Below are 22,749 nucleotides of genomic sequence, written 5' to 3' on the forward strand. Positions count from 1 at the left end.
GAGTGAAGATGATTTTAAAAGAGGCTTGCTTTCATACAACTACAACTACCATATCTATATCTTAATTGGTGGTTCGGTTAATCAGACCACGAACTGGACTGGACCACGTCGGTCTGGAGAACGAGAACGAACCAACCCCTCGCTATTACTCCTTTATTAATGGACGGCAGGCAACTAACCAAAACCAAGCTTCCAATCGCACACACATTGGCTTTGTATAAAATATAAAATACATTGATTGATTGGACATAACGCTACCTATCGGTGTGTTTGACAAAGGGATTTAAGCTACAAGCTTTTAGAAAAAGTATTGTTTGGTAAGAGAGCTTAAAGCTTACTGAGGATGAGAAAAAGCTTTAAATTGAAATGCTACTATAGGTAGCGTTTGAGAAAAAGCTCTACAAGCTTTTACATTTTAATTTAAAAGTTTGGTACTTAAACTTATATCAATTTTTGTTAATTTATATAATAGTTACACATTCAACCCTTATTCAAAACTAACTACCCCATGACTTTTTTAAGAGTCATAACTTTTTCGCACGTTAATAATTTTTTAAACAAATTACAACATAAAAACGAGCATTTTATTCTCTTTAATTTGAGTATGATATTGCTATACTTCTTTAACTTTAAAAAATTAACATACTACGTGATTATCGGTTAGGATTGGTAAAAAGTCGAGTCAGGTGAGCTCGAGTCATGTGTAAGACCAAATTAGGAGTCGAGTCAGATGAACTTGAGTCATGTGTAAGACCAAATTAGGGTCAGAACGAGTCGATACAAAAATGGTTAAATTAGTTCGATTCGTGTCGGTACGCTTTTGAGTCGAAAGGGGTCAGGTCAGAACATATTTCAGATTAAAACAGTGCATGTTCAGAAAGGGATTCATATCAAAATATGTTGGTTTAAAAAAATTATCTATTTAAAAATTACTATATATTTCAACTTTGTTTCTTGATTTTCGACATCATTTACAAGCTTACTGCTTTTCCTTTAATTACACGTCTACATTTAGGTTATGTATGCACTGTCATCAGGTGAATCATGTACCGACACTGATTATGCGATTGATGTTAGGTTGTGCGCCCATTCCGCCGCACCACGCGGGCACCCAACTAGTTTTATTAAAAGCTTCTGCTACTCTGCCAAACACATAAATATTTACAAGCTACAGCTAACAGCTACCAGCTTCTAGCTTTCAGCTTCCAGCTTACAGCTACCAGCTAGTTTTTCCAAACATACCCTTTGTCGCTTTTATTATTATTATTATTATTATTATTATTATTATTATTATTATCATAAGTTTTTATTTTTTTGATTTTACACCTATCATCAGAAAAAGAAGAAAAAAAGATTCTTGTCGATGTGGTTTGTTTGGTTTTAATCCAGTTATCTTAAGTTTGCGATTTTCGTTCATGTGATTTCATTTCACTTGTAATTAAACCCGAATTTATTAACCTCGTTAAGTCTTGTTGTTAAACACATCAGCGTGCCCCATGTGGTTTCATCGCAGCCCCTCAGGTGAGGGGCGGGGAAAAGGAGAAAATTGCCCCTCACGTGAGGGGCACGCTGATGTGTTTAACAACTAGACTTAACGAGGTTAATAAATTCGGGTTTAATTACAAGTGAAATGAAACAACATGAACGAAAATCGCAAACTTAAAATTATTGGATAAAAACTACATATTTGGACAAACCATATGGACGAAAACCACATTTACTAAAAACAGGATCAATTACAATAGAGAGACTAGTAAGCGGGCAAGAAGCCGCGTCGCTATCCCCTTTTGAATATCAAAATCGATCCTACTGTAAAGTGAAAACAAAATTATCGTTCTTCGGCGTCGTTGAGTTACTGTGCACGACCCCGCTGAACTATTTTCGGAAACGTAGTAGCATTGGGGGCAAGAGACCCAAATATATCGAGAGTCGAAGAAGTAAAGTCTAAAATGTTTGTATTTATATATTAGTTCGTTCATTTTTTTAAAATTTTAAGAATTCAAAGAAAAAAAATTAAACAACGATCAAACACATAACGAAAGGTAAATCTGATACGTAAGAAGGTTGTAAAACCATATATGAGAGTCTCATTCTAAATCTCATAATATTATTAATAAAAAAATTATTGTTAAATCAATGGTAAAGATTGATGTGATATAAAATTTTGTAAATAGAAGTTATAAATACTTGACTAATAAAATTAAGGATTAATTTCATATATACTCTTACAAATATTACAAATATCATATATACCCAAGCAAAACTTTAAATATCATATATACCCTTATAAATTAACTAAAATATCATATATGCCCTTATAAACTCAATTAAAGTATCATATATACCCCTATTATTTAATAATAATTTAATAATGATCATTTTACCGTTATTTTAAAAAAATTTTAACTTTCATATATGCCCATTTTTAACGAATTACCCCTTTCTATTATATAATTTGTTTATACCCTATGTTATTATTTTAATTTTAATAGACGTTTCTCGCCTTTAACGGCAACCAAATTGTCTCTCGTAACTTCTTCAAAATTGCAAACCATTCGAAGATTTATCACATCGAATGGTCTACATTGTAAAACCTTTTATCGCATATAATCAAACTAGAGTACTATGGTCATTTTTTAAGTTTTTTTAATGAATTGGGTATATGTGATATATTAATAACTTTGTAACGGCATATATGATATTCTTATTTTTGCATGGGTATATGATATTTTCAATATTTGTAAGGGTATATATGAGATTGCCCCTAAAAGTAATAAGCCTTCAGTGTTGTTTTTTTTGTTTTAATTTAGTTTACCACTAGGGTATAGCCAGTGTTACACACGGGTGAAAAAACATGTCAACAAACATAATAAATTTAAACAATAAATTCAAGCAACACAAAAATTCTTCAAACTTTCGGACTAAAACGTTAACCATTTACATTGTCTAGATATTAAAAGTTACAATAAGTTAATGTACATCGAACAACCAAAAAACATCAACAAAAGACATAAACATGTTTTTTCATATTAAACCACCATCAACTTCTTCAAACATTATATCAAAAGAAACTCATTTTACTTCACCACCTGAAAATATAATAAAACAATAGTATCCAAATCAAATATACCATAATAACATATTTAATAATGAGTAACATTTGAACATTAATAAAGTTAGTCAAATACCATCCTAAACACTATAATCAAAATTTAAATGTATATAAGTTATTATTGTAAAGAGAATATATATTCAATTTAAATGTTAGTCAAATCATTATTATGGATCATTGCTTATAAATTAAAGGTTAAATCATATGCAAAATTTGACTTGCATTGCATAATAGATGTTGAAACCTTATTTCTGTTTCGTGAATTTATTTTAGGAAGTAGTACTTTTAAAATATTTAGAACGAAATCTGAATTTGTAATAGTATGAACACTAAGTTGTAATTTTATAACAAAAATATAAATAATAACATACTTGTAAACTATAATTTTAATAATTTGTATATTTAACACAATCTGAATTAGAATTTATTGTTCACATAAATATAATATTGGAAAAACAGTTGGATATACAAATGTCGGAAAGTATAAACAGGACATTAATATGTTAGTCAAACATATATATTCCAAATAAAAATATGATTTATGTATAAACAGGACAACTTCATCAAATAAAAATACGGTTTAAATAGTAAACCTGTTGATATATATTTCATGTAAATGTTAGTCAAGCCATTATTATAGACATTAATAAGAAATTCAAATTTAAATCACATACCAAAAATGTAGAGAAATACCATAGACAAATTCGAGATCTTTATTTACTTATTTATGTAAAATATAAATTAGTCAACTTATTATTATGTATCGATTATGAACCATTAATTTTAGAGAACTTATTATTATGTAAATTTTGACTAATTAATTTCAAATTAAGTTGTTATGATATAAAAAACTATATACAATTACGGTAAATTCATATTAAATTTGACTTGGGTGAAATGATTTTAAATTAATTTATAATTCGTTAAGATTAATTAAATTTGACTTGGGTGAAATTTGACTTGGAATACAATAATTATATTATAAATGGTAGTAACAAAGTATAATAAATATGAGTTTGACCATCATAACTTATTTGAATTTGAATTTGACCGTCTAAAAATTCCAATCTCATCTAACAAATCAATCAATCAATCAAATAAGTTACAATATTCATGTTAATTAGGTTATTTAAACAAATTAGGAAAGTCAAACTAACTAAATTGTATTAATGGGATACTTAATTGAGTCATTTATTAACGCGCCGTAAAAAAAATATACATCAAGATATCTCCGATATACATGAATATTTACATTTAACTAAAATTTATGAAATTGAATATACATGAATATTCAAAAAAGTAAATATACTTCAACATATATAAAAAATACATCTTATAAAGTCGCTCGATCCGTGAAATTATATTATATGAGTCAGACAATAACCTGAAATAATAAAATCAAAAATTAATATTGATATTATGGATTTTTGAATTATAATTAATAACCGGAAAATTTTAAAGGTGTTACCGGAAAAACGAAATTGTGAGAATGACCATGGTATCTCAGTTTTTTTGTAGAATTTAAAGAGAAGTGATCTTGTATCAGTCTGGATATTGACCTAAAATTATAAAGTAGAATATTAATGTTGATATTATTGAACATTTGATATTTAATTTCTAACCGGAAAATTTGAATGTCTTACCGGAAAATAATGATAATAACCATGGTATCTCCGATTTTGATTGACAAAGTAAAATGAAATATTCAGTAAATCAATCGGGTAAATAACTGAAATAAGTAAGGTTTGTTAGAACATTGATATTATGGAAGATTATAATTATAATTTATAACCAGATAATTTACATGTAGCTTACCGGAAAAACGAAATAATGATACCGTCGATGGATGAACCGAATTTTCATCTAGAACCTAGAATAACATGTTAAACAAAAAAAAACATGAAAATATAAAACTTCAAACAAATATAAAACAATCATTGTTATATGTATAACACATAACCGGCAATACTTACCGGAAAAACGTAAATACGTATAAATATTAGCTTCATCGCCGTTTTTGATTTAGAACCTAAACTGATTTAAAAAAAATCAGTTAACAATGAAAATAAAGATAAAAATGTTATATCTACAATAACCGGAAGAAAATATGATGTTGCCGGAAAAAGATATAACCTTGCCGGAAGGTCATATAACATTGTTGGCCAGTAGAGTATAATATATAATCTTACCGGAAAACGATTAATCTCGATCCATATTACCGGAATATAGAAAATGGTGGAGTTAGTAAGCGCTGAGAGAGAGAGAGATTAAATGATTATGGTGGAAAAATCTTAAGGTTTTTTTGGTGTGTGGTGAATGACACGTGGCAGCATAATAGACACCATGAGAATGGAAACATGATGAGTTGGAGGCCTATGTGCACAACCTAGCAGAAGGACATGTGGAAGAATTGTATTGATTTAATAGATTGGTAAGATTTGCTTAAAATTTAAATAACTTTTATTTGCTCTACTATTTTTTTTTAAATCATATAAACAGAGAAATTTGTTATCTTTAATTTGAGTATGATATTAATATACAATTAAAAAACAACATTTCTATAGATTTAGTATGCATTGGGCTTATAACGACGCTTCTAAGCTATTTAAACAATGAATCACTACAAAAAAAAAATAAAAAAAAAATACATACAATCACTACAAATACGTAAAAGACACTACAACAATACTAAAAACACTACAATAATTGTAATAACATCTAAAACATACTTAAAAGACGTATAAATGTAAATCTTATAATACACGTTTTGCAACCTAAATACTTCATACACTTTGCATTCATTTTCAACTTATAAATAAAACAACTCACACATAAATATATGTTATCTTAAAACATATAGCATGATTCGCAAAACTTACCCATTAGTATTACTTCTCCATGAAGGCATGAACAATAATATGTTATCTAGCTAGAGCATGTAACAAACAATAAAAGAAAAATTGCACGATTTTGTATAACTTCCCACGTGGTTAGTTTTGTCAGGTCTTGCATCATATAAATTGAAAATCAAACAAAAATAAATATTTTTAAACACAAAAATTCATGTAAATATTTTATTTTTCTTAAAAGGGTTTTTATAATTTATTTGATTATAGTTTTAATCAAAACACAAATAATGAATTCTCTCTACAAATAAATTTTGGCGATGTTTCTTTCTTTTAATTTATACTATATATAAAGCATGAGTGATGGACAAAGTTAAGAACATTATTTTAAGAGTTTTACAACTCATAAAGCATGTAATACAACTTTAAATAGGGGTATTTTAATTTTTACAAACATAACATAAGGTTAAGCAATTTAGTTTCAAAATATACTTACAATAATAGTCCTTTAACTTTAACCAATTTGTGTAAACTTATTGTAATGTTACAAATTTACCCATTCTTCTAAACCAACTACCCCACGATTTGTTAACGGTCGTAACTTTTTCACACAGTAATACTTTTTATAAAAAAATTATGCCATAAAAATGAGCATTTTATTCTCTTTAATATGAGTATGATATTATTGTACTTTTTTATTTTAAAATGTTAACATATTACGTGATACCGGTAATGACCAAAAAAGATCAGGTCATGTGAGCTCGGATCATGTGTCGGACCGGATTAGGGTCGGTACAAAAAAAAGTTAATTTGGTTCAAGTCGGGTCGATACAGGTTTCAGGTTGAAAGTGGTCAACTCATAACCGGTTCGGGTTTGAACGATGTCACGACGGAACGAGATTCAGCTTGAAATAGGTTGGTTTAAGAAATGATTTTTAAATTGAAATTTTTGTATATTTCAATTTTGCTTCTTGATTTTCGGCACTGGTTACGTGCATTCAGGCATTAGTTACTCGGATGACATTGTTTACACATGCCACGACCGATCAACGCGTGTATTGTGCAACATAACGAGAGTAAGGCAACCGGTTACGCATTCGATTGTTTTTGTGCATGCACCCCGCTGCATCGCGCGGGCACCCATCTAGTTTCAAATTATATATAAGATACACCTTTTCGATTCATGCCCCCTATCATTTAATTTTAATGACATTAGGTGATGATAGGAGGTTAACGGAGTAGGGGCCACTCATTGTTTGAATCATTAACTGAACAAGTTTTATTTCAACACAGTTGTGGGCGTTGGCCTTAGGTGAAGGTTTCCCCCAGATCGAAAGGTGAATGCATCCCGATGTGATTTCAGATAGCAGTCATGCATACCATTCAATCAGAAATCCTAAGGCCTTTAAGGCTATGTGTCGTGGGCTAAGTAAAAGGTGTATAACACCCGTCATATAGACAATAAGTTATAACTAACACACCTTTTAATGACCCTTTTGCTTGGAGCGAGATGGTGTTCAGGATTTAACATGACGTGAAACGTCTTCGGCGGGAAATGAGGCAACATGCTAAGTTAACTACTGAACGAAAACATCTAAGAATGGTGATGTAAGGAAAACAAGCTTGAGGACATGACATTAGAGATGGCCAAAAAAACCGGTTGGGGAACCGGTTTAAACCGGAAACCGGTTTTTACGAAAACCGGTTTTTAACCGGTTTGACCGGTTTAGAAACCGCCGGTTCGTCTTTCGGTTACAAGTTCTAGATCCAAAACCGGTTAACGAACCGGTTAATGGAAAAACCGGTTTTTTTTATTAACCGGTTATGGAAAAACCGGTTAACCGGTTTATAAAAAAACCGGTTAACCGGTTTATAAAAAAACCGGTTTATAACGGCTATATGCCCGTTTTTTTTGTTTTTGGACCGTTTTTTTTTTTTTACCATTTTACCCCCACAAACATCTATATATAGTTTAGGTTGGGTATTGGTTAGATCACACTCGATTATACAACTCCAAACGCTCTAAACGTTTATTTCATACGCGATTATTTTGTTATCTCACGCTCAATTATACCACATTACCACTCCATACGCTCTTATTTCGTAGTCGTTTATTTCATACTCGAGTATACCACTCTTATTTCGTAGTCGATTATCATGGCCTCCCAAAGTGCTGCTTCATCCGTCAACATGGGTGCCTCGAACACGGGAGAAACGGTCGTTCGGGTCATCCCCACGAAACGAAACCATGATGTTTGGCAACATTTCGACCTATGCGAAATGTCTAACGGTAGCCAAAAAGCTCGATGCAAACATTGTTTGAAGTTTTATGGCAAAGATGCAAACTCCACTTTAAAAGCGCATGTACAAAGGCCCTTTTGCAAGGCCTTGAAGGACGAATCGGGAGAAACGGTCGTTCGGGATCGGGTAGCGAAGAAAATTAGTTAAAGAAACAGCAAACATGGAGGCAAATCATGAGTAAGAAACAGCAAGTTGTTCATGTAATCGTGTCTAAGCATTCTTTTTCCTAATATGTGCTCTTATTTACTTGTTGATTTGGATTTTTCTAATTTAGTTAAAGAAACAGCAAACATGGAGGCAAATCATGAACAAACTGCGATTGGGAACAACAGGAGCATCTGCTAGTTCACGATTTAATGTTTGTATTTTTGAGTTAAATCATGAACAACAGTTCTTGGCAGAGATTTCTTCAGTGTTAATGATTTAATGTTTGTATTTTTGAGTTACGAATATGCGATAACGATTTAATGTTTGTATTTTTAATGTAAAAACTATAAATGAAAGTTATGTGTTTTTAATCTTTGGTTTGTTGAAAACACATTCACCAACACACACTCATACTCATCTTCCAAGCAAAGAACCCTAACAACGAAAGCAAAGAATGGCTTCGGTCAGTCCGTTTTGCCTTGTAGTTACCGTTTTGCCTTGTAGTTACCGGTTTGTTTATACTGTGAAAAAATAATGGTCTTCATTAAGTACAAAATATAAAAAACAAATATTCGTATTTGAAACCGCGAAATTTAAAAAAAAAAAAAAAAAAAAAAACCGGTTAATAAAAAAAACCGGTTAATAAAAAAACCGGTTTATTAACCGGTCCTAACCGGTTTCTAAACCGGTCCTAACCGGTTAGACCGGTTAGGGTTTTGACAGCAAAAAACCGGTTATTAACCGAACCGGTTTTTTTCCGGGCCAAAAAAAACCGGTTTGTGCACCTCTACATGACATGGGTGCTACTATGAAGTATGAAGCACACTCAACATTTTCTTTTACTTTGATTTTTGGTAAATTTCTTTAGTTTTTTTTCTAAATAAACCAACTGCAATATATAGAAACATAGATATTACATCAATATAGCAGGTAGGCGGGCAACAAGCTGCGCCGCCACCCCTTTCTGAATTGCAAACCCTAACCTGCTAAAGACATACCCTTGCCCCTTTGGAGTCGACACATTGCTATGCACAACCTGTTGGACCCTGGTTAGGAAACGGATAGCTTCCGGTGCCAAGGAGCCAAATGTATCTTTAGTTGAAAAAGATATATAAATTTAAATATACTAATATGTATTTAAAAACGTAACAAAAAACTTTTGGATTAGCGATAGAAGGCTTGGGTTCTCTTATGGAAACTCAAGTTCGATTCCCACTGGTTGCACTTTGAGCATATATTGACAATAAATGATTTGAGTTAGCTTGCGAGGTTGTTAGTTCAAATCCCGAGCCCACCCGAGTTTTAGTCTCACCATGTGTTACGCCAGAGAGTTTTGCTATTGTGGTGACACGATTGTCAAGTGACAACCCGCATTATGGTTTCCCAAGAACGCCAACACAAACTCTAAAACCAACCTAAGCTCGGTTAAGACAAGATAGTTGAACCCAACCCGACACTGATGGCAATTAACCCGACCCGGATGATCCAGCGTTCTGAAGCAACACCGACTCAAGTGAGTCTGTATGTATATGTATATGTATATAAAGAAAACCCAGTCTAGTATATTCTTGTAATAATAATAACTTATAAATAAAATCTTCATCTTCTTCTTCTTCTTCTTTCATTTTATACACACGAATTGTCGGATTCAATCCACAGATATAAGATCCGATCATGGGACACGGTATATATACACTCCCAATTTCATTAATTCAACACCCGATTATTATTATTATTATTATTATTATTATTATTGTGATGAAATTGCAAAACGAACGATTGATTGTTGACAGGTGAACACAGTGGGAGACCTAACAAGAGGAATAAATCATCATACAAGGTTATTATTATTATTATTATTCACAACAAACCCTAGCATGTTAAATTAGGTTAATTATTGTATACCATTGACTGTTAATTCAATTAGGCCAAACAATACCAATGTATTTAGTGTGTTTATTTAATTGTAGTTTCTCAAATTAGAGGATATGGATACAGAGATTAGGGTTTAAACAGAAATGTGCATACAAAACAGGATAAGTTTGATTTAATAGGGGTGGTAAATGGGTCGGTTCGGGTCGAAACGGGTCATGGGTCGGAACGGGTTGGTTTCGGGTCTGAACAGAAATTAGGGCTGTGTTGTTATGCAGGAGGACCATAGGGCTCAAGCTTTTGAGGATGAAGATGCGTATTATATTGAAGAAGGCTTCAATGACGATGACCGTGATGGTACTTGTTTAACTAATTAGGAAATAGTACAGGGCGTGCGTTAATAGGGTTGTAAACGAAACGAAATGAATCGAACAGAACGAAGAAGTCTTGTTCATGTCCGTTCGTTTAAAGTTAAACTTGCTCATGAACGCTAACCGAACGGAAAGTCTTGTTTGGGTTTGTTCGTTAAGGAATTGAACTTGTTCATGAACATCTTATGTTTAAGGGAAAAAACAACATTCTTAATCCAAAACATTAGACATAATCATTAATCACCTTATTTAAATATAAAGTTAACGCTTCAGATAATAATAATCATAAACATAATCATCCACCGATTGGCGGTTTTATTCTGATAAGATCAACGAAACACAAGTTAGATTTGGTTAAAGCAAAACTTTATAAAATAAACAATTAACGAAACGAACTGAACATAAACAATAAAATTATAAAATTTAAATATTAGGTTGGTAATTACAAATAAAATATTATAAAAATATAAAACAAACCTCTAACTAACGAACATAAACGAACAACAAATGAACAAATTACCAAACGTTCACAAACATAAATGAACGAACACAACCTGAGCTCATGTTTGTTCGTTTATTAAACGAACGAACGTAAACGGACTTCCCTGTGAATGGTTCATGAACTGTTCGCTGAACGGTCGTTCGGTTCGTGGTTCGTTTACAGCCCTACGTGTACATATATGTTTCTTAGTTTTGACTTTTGGGTTGACCGAATGAACATTTTTGGATTTATTTAAGGTGATGGAGAGGGAAAGAAGAGAGATTTTACTAAGCTGGAACTTAAACCTGACCACGCCAATCGACCATTATGGGCCTGTGCAGATGGTCGAATCTTTCTTGAAACTTTCTCGCCATTGTATAAACAAGCATATGATTTTCTTATTGCTATAGCAGAACCTGTCTGCAGGTATACATGAGCAGGCTGCTGTGCATCTTAATAGTAGTTAATAACGCAATATTGATTTTGTTATTATATATTTGAGATGTTTTGTACTTGCAGGCCTGAATCAATGCATGAATACAACCTCACTCCACATTCACTTTACGCTGCTGTTTCCGTGGGTCTCGAAACTGAAACAATCATTGCTGTTTTGAACAAGCTTTCAAAAACCAAGCTTCCAAAAGAGATGATTGATTTCATTCACGAGTCTACTGCAAATTATGGAAAAGTAAAACTTGTACTTAAGAAGAATCGGTATCTAGTTGAATCTCCTTTCCCCGAGGCAAGATAGCTCATCCTTTTTCCTTTTTGTATCGAAATAATAGATGTTGGTATCTGGTTATTAATTTTTCATTTGATTTTCTTTGCAGGTATTGAAGAGATTGTTAAGTGATGAAGTGATATCGCGAGCGAGGGTTTTTAACGAGGTTTGTCTTGATGTTTCAGGGGAATAACTTGCCAAATGCTAAAATGTTACCATATTTTTAGTTCGTTGTGTGTTTTATGGCGTTAATGTTGACCTAAGTTTTCACATTCAGGGAGGAGATGGATTCACTGTTAGTAGATCAACTGGTGAACTTGAAGGTACACATGATGAGTTGCTAAATGAAGCACAGCTGGCAGCTGTAGCTGAAGAGAAAGAAGCTCATTCGTTTGAAATTGATTCTGCTCAGGTATACTTTCTCATCTGTTTGACCTGTCTTTTAATGACATATATTTAATCTGGTAAATGTGAATTAACAAACTTACTTGACAGGTGGAAAATGTAAAGCAGAGATGCTTGCCAAATGCTCTAAACTATCCCATGTTGGAAGAATATGATTTTCGCAATGATACTGTAAGTCTTTATTTGAGCTGACTGCTGACATGGCTTTTTTATTGACATGCTACTGGTTGAACTTTGCCTTGCAGATCAATCCAGACCTTGAGATGGAATTAAAACCTCAAGCACAACCGCGACCTTATCAAGAAAAGAGTCTCAGCAAGATGTTTGGAAACGGTATTGCAATAATATCCAAACCTTTGAACCCGTTGGACCCTTTAACCCGTTAACTTGTTTGACCCATTTGCAGGCAGAGCAAGATCTGGCATCATTGTCTTACCCTGTGGTGCTGGAAAGTCGTTAGTGGGAGTTTCTGCAGCTTGCAGAATTAAGAAAAGTTGCCTCTGTTTAGCAACAAATGCTGTTTCAGTTGATCAATGGGCTTTTCAATTCAAGCTTTGGTCAAACATCCGGGATGAACACATTTGTCGGTTTACATCAGATAGCAAAGAAAGATTCCGTGGAAATGCTGGAGTCGTGGTAACAACTTACAACATGGTTGCTTTTGGCGGGAAACGATCAGAAGAATCTGAAAAGATCATTGAGGAAATAAGAAACCGGGAATGGGGTTTGCTACTCATGGACGAGGCATGAACATTTCATGTGTGCTTTATCAACTTAACTATGTGAAACCGGACTGCTAATTTTTTTGTGTCGGTTGTTCAGGTGCACGTGGTTCCTGCACACATGTTTCGTAAAGTTATTAGCATCACTAAATCTCATTGCAAGCTTGGGCTTACTGGTATGCTTTCCATTAATTTAATAAGGTGTATATATGGAATTCTTTTATTACTTTTTGCCTGATTTGGAAATTAATATTCTTTTTAATCTTTCAGCTACACTTGTTAGAGAGGATGAAAGAATTACAGATTTAAATTTTCTAATTGGTCCAAAGTTGTATGAAGCAAATTGGTTGGATTTGGTTAAAGGTGGATTCATTGCAAATGTACAATGTGCTGAAGTGTGGTGTCCAATGACCAAAGAGTTTTTTGCTGAATATTTAAAGAAGGAAAATTCTAAGAAGAAACAGGTATTATGTTTTAAAAAGTGTATTGTTATGTTTATGTTTGAATTCGATCCTATTTGGCAGTTTAAAATCGGTTTGAGATTGATCAAAATGAACCAGATTAAAACCGGTTTCAAAACGATGAGATTATTTTTCTTTAATGGCAGGTTTTTAATCCTTAACGTTTGGAATGATCCATTCTTCATTTTCTTTCACCCAAAATCCAGTTTTGTGCACCTCCAAGCTTAGATTATGTGTGTTCAATTCTTTGATATAGTCATAATTAAAGCTCCAAAACTATTGATTTTTTGATATGTGGGATATCTTTGTAGTCATGCTAAAAAAAATCTATGCTAGAGTAATAATACGTGCATGTGTGTACTTTACTTTGCTCATCGCACGTTTATGCGAAATCATACATACGTGACACATGTGTCAAGACTTTGTTTGTCATTTTCTTTACATGACACAAGTATAAAATTACTAGTCTGTAAGACAAGCCATTATATTAATATTGTTTTTTATTATCGACTAAATTTTTGCACTTCATAGGGTTTGAACTAGGGCTGTCACTTTTACCGGAAACCCGAAACCCAACCCGAGAAAACACGTACCCGAACCCGAACTAACCCGACCCGAAAAATCAGAACCCAAGAAAAGATCAATCCGAACCCGAACCGAAGTAATTTGGGTGGGTTCTCGGGTTTGATTTATTAGTTTTGGGTCAACCCGAATAACCCGAATAAACTTTTAGTTTTGAAATTAAATATATATTTATGTATAATAGGCTTAGTATTAGCGACTAACGTTATCAGAATCTGGTCCTAATCGATTGTTTTCATCACAGCTATTATTGATCGATTGTTTATTGATAGTTTATGTTTTTCGTTTGTTACTAATAGCAACTTTAATCGAACAACCAAATCACACCCAATTGAAGACGATTATGGTTCGAGTTAGTTTTACTCTTCTTTTGGATTGTTTTATCAAGTTATGTTAGTTTATTAATTGATTATTTGCTTACGAGCAAAGAATAATATGTTGTTTTAATTTTAGCGTTGTAGGTTTTAATTTTTTTTTTGTTTTTTGTTTTGTTTTCTAGGATACTCGAAACCCGATTAACCCAACCCGAAAAAACCCGAACTCGAATTACCCGAACCGGAAAAACCCGTGAGAGATTCGGGTTGGGTTTCGGGTCAAGATTTAAAACTTTGAAACCCGAAAAACCCGAAACCTGAAAAACGAACCCGAAGAACACCCCTAGTTTGAACCAATGACATTAATATGGCTTACTAAAATTCTCACTTTCCTTCTTTGCTCACATTTTTTATGGATAAAGTATATTAATTTCAAAAGAAACTTAAAACACATATCTCACTTTCCTTCTACAGACTAATAAGTAAAACACAATGTCCAAGTAAAACAAAACTTCCTTCACCATAAACCCGTCCGTGACTGCAAAAAGACCTCACAATTGTTTTTGTTTTTCCTTGACTGCAGGCATTATATGTGATGAACCCTAACAAGTTTAGAGCTTGCGAGTTTCTTATTCGGTTTCATGAGCAGCAACGTGGTGATAAGATTATTGTTTTTGCGGACAATCTTTTTGCACTCACTGAGTATGCAATGAAACTTCGCAAGCCGATGATTTATGGTGCCACAAGGTTCTTTCCGGCTTTTAGTCAAAACAATAAAAATAGTTATTCTTCTTGCGTGTGTTATAAGTACGTATTGTATTTTGTTTGCAGCCATGTTGAAAGAACAAAGATATTAGAGGCTTTCAAAACCAGCAAGGATGTCAATACTGTGTTCCTCTCAAAGGTACAACTTCTAATAAGCCATTTTGATAAAGAAATGCATTGTATTATAATATTATTTGCGTGTATTATTAAATGTTGTAGGTTGGTGATAATTCGATCGATATACCTGAAGCAAATGTGATTATTCAAATTTCGTCACATGCTGGTTCGAGGCGTCAAGAAGCCCAACGTCTTGGACGTATTCTCAGGGCAAAGGTACTTTTAAGTTTTTATCACGCCTAACAATTTAAATGTTTTTCTATTTTTTGGTGAAAAAATTAATAATAAATGACCTTTTTATTTTGTTGGAATATAGGGTCGTCTACAGGATAGAATAGCGGGAGGAAAAGAGGAATACAACGCCTTTTTCTACTCTCTAGTATCTACAGATACGCAGGTAATATTATATTATTAGTATATTATTATGAAGTGTAATCTACCAAACACCTACGGATGAGTATATGTATATGCTAGCTAGGTTAGATACCCGTGTGATACACGGGTTGGAAAATTATAATTTTGTAAGTAAACTCTATAAATAATAAAAGAGTGATAAAGAAAGTTGTGTATTACAGTTATAATTCACAAACTTGCAACGGTAAAAATATCATCTATCACATGTCTATATGATGATCTCATGTTGTACAATATAACTTAAAATGCATGTATGTGTTTATACATAAAATGGGGAAGAGGGTACCTCCATTTGTCTATATAGTTCTTTCTTCCCTTAATATGTTTTTAGTGACCAGTCGTGACCCGAACTCGTACCGACCAAACCCGTTCTCAGTTATTGCTGTGCCCGACACAAACCGACCTGAACTATTTTTTTGCCTGTTATAAGAGAACATAAGTATCAATTCGGACACATTTACTTATAAACAGGGCAAATATACATCTTTTTGCTAAAAGTAACAGGTAAAATGGGTAAAACGGGTTGTGAATAGCTAAAGTTTGTTATTAGTTAAAAAACTAATTTTCTAAATTGTTTTACACTTTCATGATTTGGAAAATTGTTATTAAAATATTTCTATATTAGTTTTCTAAATCGTTTTATGATCTAGTGTCGTAGGTAAGGTTATTGTGGCTGTGTAACATATGTTTGGAGTGGCATATTGTGGGTCACATATTGATTTATGTAAATATTTTTTACATGTCAAAACGAAAATCCCAACTTCAAAAACCAATACAATTAAATAAATTTGACATTATTACGTCTTTCAAATATCACTCAACTATTCATGTAAAGTGAAAAGTTATCGAAATGTCAAAATAGTAAATAAATTTTTTATCATTCAACAGTTTTTCTATCAAGATATAATTTTAAAGAAGTTTGTAATTCTTTAATATGGTAGGTTACTAATATTTATTATTGTTTTAATTAGTCAATTAGGAGTTTAAAAGGTGAACGATAATGGTGCCACTTGGCACAAAAATGGGCCAAGTAAGTGCACAACTATTGTTTTTGATTATTATATTAAGGATTAATTAACCTTGATAATGCAGGAAATGTATTACTCAACTAAGAGGCAGCAATTTCTAATCGATCAAGGTTATAGCTTTAAGGTAGTAATATTTCATAGTTTCCATTATGAATAGACCCACTAAATATCAATAGAAATGTGAGTTGATTGTTTTTTGTGATTAACAGGTGATTACAGGCTTGCCTCCACCAGATACAGGGTCAGAGTTGAGCTATCATCGTCTAGAAGATCAACTCTCTCTCCTCGGGAAGGTTTTGTGTCTTTTCTCTTTTTATTATAACAATGGGTACGGGTCAAAGCGGATATTGACTGGTTGGTTTTTATGACAGGTGTTAAGTGCTGGAGATGATGCAGTAGGTTTGGAAATACTTGAAGACGATACAGATGACATAGCCCTTCAAAAGGCCCAAGCACGTCGCCGCTTGGGGTCCATGAGTGCCATGTCCGGAGCTAAAGGGATGGTTTATCACGAGTTCAGGTATGTGACGTATGACTTCAAGTAGGGATTGACGATAACTTATTAGGGAAATTTAGCGTAGAAATGGTAACATTGTTGACGTGTTGTTTCTGACAGGACTGGACAAAAAGGAATGGCTGCAAGGAGCAAGCCTAAGGATCCAGCAAAACGACATCAACTGTTCAAGAAACGTTTTGTATGAACATGTTACAATCAAATATGTCACGAGACTTCTTGGCATGGCGTGTCTTCAAGAGTGTTATGTTCTACAAAGCCGGTTTATCTGAGTTCATACATACATAAATATGAAACTTATACGCATGTAATGGTTATGTGGTATTTTGGTTTCTGACACAAGTATGTAACAAGTCCAATTTGTACCCAGACTGGGATTTCAAAGAACTATAATTATCAAAAACTATATATTTGTATTATGGATTTATGGGTGTCAAAACATGATTCATGACCCAGATGATTTGGATAAAAAGGATTTTGCTATCGGTTTATCCCGGTTAACTCAAATTATACAATGGGTCAATTTGGGTCGTCTCAAATTATGCTTATACAATAGGTCAACACAGGTTACTCATAAAGCTTTTGCTATTTTAAAATGAGTTCAAACTGATCAAGTGATTGACACCACCCCCAAAGCCAAGACCGCCGCCACCCTACCATTATAATCGCCTCCACTGCCAACACCACGGCACGGCCACTGCCTTGCCTCAATGTCGCTGTCCCCACTATTCTTCACAGTTATCAATGCCTCCACGACCACCGAAACTAAACGTCAGTTACTTTCTTTATCGTTTTTATAAAAACACTACAGATATTCTTTACACACTTTTTATGAAAAGTGAATATACAAGCTAAAGAAATATTATTAAAGTGATTTTTGAATTTTTATAGAGCGCCTTTTAAAGTTGACAAGTTTTAATTTTATTTTATTGGGGCAACTTCATATACATAATAGTAACCAAATTTCAAAAGTAATCCAATTAGGTCATTAACTTTAAAAATTGTTCTAATTAAGTCATTCAATTTTCATATTTTTTTATTAAATTGAAGGTTTTAACATGTTTTTTAGCGTTTTTCCTTTTTGTTTCACATAGGAAATCTTTTTATCTTTTTTTTATGTTGACGTTGAGTGGCACATAGATTTTTTATTTATTTATGAATTTTATAATAATTAACGTTTTTCTAATTTTTTTAAGTATAACTACATATGTTGCAAATTCCGACCCCCACATCTTATCCTCCATTTTCTTTCTTGACGCACACAAAAATCGGTGAGACTCGATTGAAAATTTAGTGACCCAATTTGAGAAAAATATGCATGAGTGACCTAATCAAGAAGGTGTATATTATTAGCCTTACCCTTCTTAATTGTGTCGGTTTGAATCCTTCTGTTTTCTAAAGAAACACATTTATTATAAGATATCAAATGTTCATTCCTTTAGTGGCGCTATCACCACGGTCGCCGCGACCTCTCCTCCCTTTCCACCAATTGTTATCGTCTTTTCCACTGCCACCGTTCTCGCAACCCACTACTACCTCCCCTTTGTAACCGCAATGAAAAATAATATCGGACAAACTCATTTCAACCAAAGTCCATTCCGGTTATAACCCATTCTAACCTGAATCAAAATATTACTTGTTAATATATTTTCTTAAAAAAAAGAGACAGATTTTAAAAATATATACTATTATTTTGGTATCATCTAAAATACAATAGTGGGTGCCATTCCATCGGAGTGGTCATTTCACATGGCAAATGATGGATGACCCGGCCCTTGGCCTGGGTTTGAATCCGGATGCCGTCTGGATTTTACCGTTTGTTTCCAGACTCGCTCTGGTTAACTCGACTGTTGTGCCTTCGGGCGGGTTGTGGCTGTCGGGTTTTACCAAGAACGCCCAAGTCAAACTCGGATGCCAGCGTGGATCCGGATAAGACAACATAGTCTGGCCCGAATGGGATGAGGGGCTCCTCTATCAATCCCACCATATATTATTAATTAATATTAGTTTGTATAATACAATCTCCCGCCTATTTCTTTAACAACACAATCAATCACACATAATAATAACTAAATGGGACACGGTATCTATACTCTCAATTTGATTGAATAAATCAACTAATAATAATAATAATTATTATTATTATTCTGATCACAATTATTATTATTATTATTATTATTATTCTGATCACAATTGCCTCCCAATGGTGAATGATTCTGACTGTTCTCGCAGTTGCGGATACAAGCCATCAGGGAAGGCCACCCGCGCAGCAAGGCTACACGCACAAGACACTTAGCTCTCAATCACTCAGTGTCACCTGAAGGAATGAGCAAAGCCGGGAACAATCCCGCACAAGGGCGGGAGGGGGAATACTCCCGCCCAAATAAGCCAGTCCGTACGATACGGGAAGATCTTCTGTACTGTACCTGACGAGGTATGGGCAAAAGATCTGACTAAAGATACGACAGCTTATTGACAACAGTATGGCGAGCAGCATGCTCCTGTACTGTATGTCACTATTAGCCGCTGCCTACTCACCAACTCCTGTCATACCACGTGCATAGCCGGCAGTTGGTGGAAAAGGAATAGTACACAGCAGGCCTGGTCACTATCAGCCGCTGCCTACCCACCAACTACCAGCAGGGCACGTGCGTAGGCCACTGTTGGTGGAACAGGAATACTATTGCAGCCGGCCACACCTCCCTGGAAACCTACCTTCGGCTATAAATACCACAAATGGTATGACCATCATATCTTATCATATTATCATCATATTATACCTGATATCTGCTCTAGCAATCTCTTAATATACATTTATATTTAAAGAGCAATCTAGTCTGATTCTCACGCCGGAGGGTGGTCACAAGGAGGAACCCCCCCCCCCTTCTCAGTGACAAGCTCACGGTGTCTGTTTTGCAGGTTATCAGAAGAACCATCTTTACCGGGTCTAACCCCTCGTGGGAAACATCTATCTAACCCCCAGGTTACCCGTAATCTGCCCAGGGTTCACTTAGTGTTTCTTCATTGGCGCCATCCGTGGGACAAAGCTAGAACTTCATTTTTCTCCAGTTTTTTCAAACTTCTGGAAAGATGGTTAAAGAAACTCCGGTAACCACAACCCCAGCTACTGGGGGGAATACCGGCTACACAGTTTTTACAAACACTACCCCGGTTACCCAAGCCGGGGCAAGTGAAGTAAATTTTACGAACACTACCCCAGCTGGGGCAAGTGCAGTAAATAATCGCTCACTGGGATTCACCGATACCCAGTTAGAGAAACGAACAAGACTCCCCCGCCAAACACTCGATGAAGTTAAGGCATGGGCGGAGGCACGTCAGAAGGAATTCCAAGCTGAGTTGGACGAACGCTTGCGTTCCGTCCAACAGGCTGACGAATTCGAAGAATACTTGGATGATGACTCGGAGGAATCCGACTACGACGCGAACCCTCGCCATAGGGCAAAAGGGAAGCGTAAGGAAACGGACTCCCAACCGAGAAGGCATTTTGGAGAAGCCTTCAAACCAAAAAACACAGGTGGAAGTCCACGTGACTTCTCCAAAACATTCAGACCAAACGTTGCAAATGCGGGAACGTCCAAATTTGCAAGGGACATTGCGGAAGCAATTGCCCCAAAAAGTGCCAAACAAATGTCCAGCATAGGCACATATGATGGTATATCTGACCCAGATGATCATTTGAACAGATTCATAGCGGGGGCAACCATCAGTAGTTGGACGGAACCTACGTGGTGTTACATGTTCCAAATGACGCTTGTTGGGGCTGCTAGAGCGTGGTTCGATCGTCTACCGGTCAACCACATCTACGACTGGGCAGACTTCCAACAGAAGTTTAGCCAACACTTCAGCCAGCAAAGAAAGTATACCGAGGAGCAATGGACAATCCTCAATGCATTCGAGAGGAAGATGAATCTTTGCTAGACTTCATCACTCGCTTCAACTCGAAGAAGCTAAGTCTGGGTAACATTAGCGAAGATCTTGTTCGCGCTGCCTTTATCCAGGGCGCGAACGACCCAGAGCTCATCCGCACCTTAACGGGTAAAGATGGCATGCCATCCACATGGGATGCCATCATGACAGCAGCTAAACGCTTTGCGGAAACGGAGAAGCAACTGGGTAGAGATCTCCCACAGAGCACAAACCTCTACACCCAGAAAACAAGAGAAGACAACGTCCTTACCGCCCGATTAAACAAAAAGCGGAAGCTAGGCATTTGGCAGTCAAGGGTAAACTTTGACACCTCATCCGGCTTGCAACATCGGTTAGGCGGAAGGGATAATGTACAGTCAAACCAGAACTCCAGATGGACGCCGCTCACCAAAAGCGTCACCGAGATATTCGCCACTGAGGAGCTCCCATGGCCAAAGCCTCCAATAATCCGACATCGTCACAATGCCGATCGGAGCAAATACTGTGACTTTCACAGGACAAAAGGCCACAACACTGAAGAATGCATAGACGTAAAAGACATGGTCGAAGCATTTGTCAGAGATGGGACGCTCGCACACCTCGTGGCGCAATGAACGCTGAGCAGGCTGATGCGTGTAGAACCCCAGCTGGGGAAAACACGAATAAAAATTCCAGCTTCAATGTGGAGACTACATGCTGCGTAAAGAACGAGATCCCGAACCAGGTGCGTATCGGCTCGATGGCACTCCCATCCCAACAACATGGAAGGGAGCTCCATTACACAGTTTGCATGTAAATCAATTCCAAATTTGTAAAGAAAAGGCCAAGAGCCACTTCTAATGGAAATGATTCTCCTTAGAACATCGACGCTGATGATTTTACATTTATATTTATGAACTATCAACACTGATGCCGGTTTTCACCGCATACATAAGTGTGAGTCGTTGCATGGGGAAGGCGGCAAAACCCGCATAAACCCAAAAAACTGCAAACCTTCACGCAGGTCAGTTGAAGGGGAAAAGTTCAGTCATCCCACTAAATGAAAGTGCCGGTCTATCCGCATGAATCATGATAGAGGAAACTGAACACTAACCTATTAACAACCGCGCGTCGAACGGTTAATTTATTTAACACTAATATGCCGGTTTTCACCGCATAATTACGTGGAAAGTCGTTGCATGGGGAAGGCGGCAAAACCCGCATAAACCCAAAAAATGGCAAACCTTCACGCAGGTCAGTTGAAGGGGAAAAGTTCAGTCATCCCATTAAATGAAAGTGCCGGTCTATCCACATGAATCATGATAGAGGAAACTGAACACTAACCTATTAACAACCGCGCGTCGAACGGTTAATTTATTCAACACTAATATGCCGGTTTTCACCGCATAATTACGTGGAAAGTCGTTGGTTGGGGAAGGCGGCAAAACCCGCATAAACTCAAAAAACGGCAAACCTTCACGCAGGTCAGTTGAAGGGGAAAAGTTCAGTCATTCCACTAAATGAAAGTGCCGGTCTATCCGCATGAATCATGATAGAGGAAACTGAACACTAACCTATTGACAACCGCGCGTCGAACGGTTAACTTATTTAAGAGAATTTCTAACAAAAGGATGAGAAAACCTACACGCAGGTCAGATATAGGTAAAATT

At 35.2% G+C, this 22,749-nt stretch overlaps 1 protein-coding gene across 3 annotated transcripts; it reads left to right on the forward strand.

Annotated features, from left to right (window-relative positions):
* Nucleotides 1-10,007: 10,007 nt before the first annotated feature.
* On the forward strand, nucleotides 10,008-17,592 carry LOC143543211 (general transcription and DNA repair factor IIH helicase/translocase subunit XPB1). Of its 3 annotated transcripts, none has more exons than XM_077035580.1 (20): nucleotides 10,008-10,090; nucleotides 10,200-10,246; nucleotides 10,557-10,635; nucleotides 11,388-11,556; nucleotides 11,650-11,872; nucleotides 11,961-12,017; nucleotides 12,129-12,263; nucleotides 12,347-12,427; nucleotides 12,502-12,589; nucleotides 12,663-13,000; nucleotides 13,079-13,154; nucleotides 13,249-13,442; nucleotides 14,919-15,082; nucleotides 15,167-15,239; nucleotides 15,320-15,433; nucleotides 15,534-15,614; nucleotides 16,724-16,783; nucleotides 16,869-16,952; nucleotides 17,031-17,179; nucleotides 17,276-17,592. In XM_077035580.1, exons 1-20 carry the CDS (start codon nucleotides 10,081-10,083, stop codon nucleotides 17,358-17,360), a joined length of 2,307 nt encoding a protein of 768 aa, XP_076891695.1. In that variant the 5' UTR covers nucleotides 10,008-10,080; the 3' UTR covers nucleotides 17,361-17,592. The 3 variants fall into 3 exon arrangements, with proteins under 3 accessions (XP_076891695.1, XP_076891696.1, XP_076891697.1); XM_077035581.1 differs by having other exon boundaries at nucleotides 11,388-11,550; nucleotides 11,644-11,872; XM_077035582.1 differs by having other exon boundaries at nucleotides 10,560-10,635.
* The last annotated feature ends 5,157 nt before the right edge of the window (nucleotides 17,593-22,749 follow it).

This window comes from Bidens hawaiensis, unplaced genomic scaffold, assembly GCF_021521415.1.
Source record: "Bidens hawaiensis isolate Kalapana, Puna unplaced genomic scaffold, B.hawaiensis_p1.1 tig00013078_1, whole genome shotgun sequence".
Classification (NCBI taxonomy): domain Eukaryota; kingdom Viridiplantae; phylum Streptophyta; class Magnoliopsida; order Asterales; family Asteraceae; genus Bidens; species Bidens hawaiensis.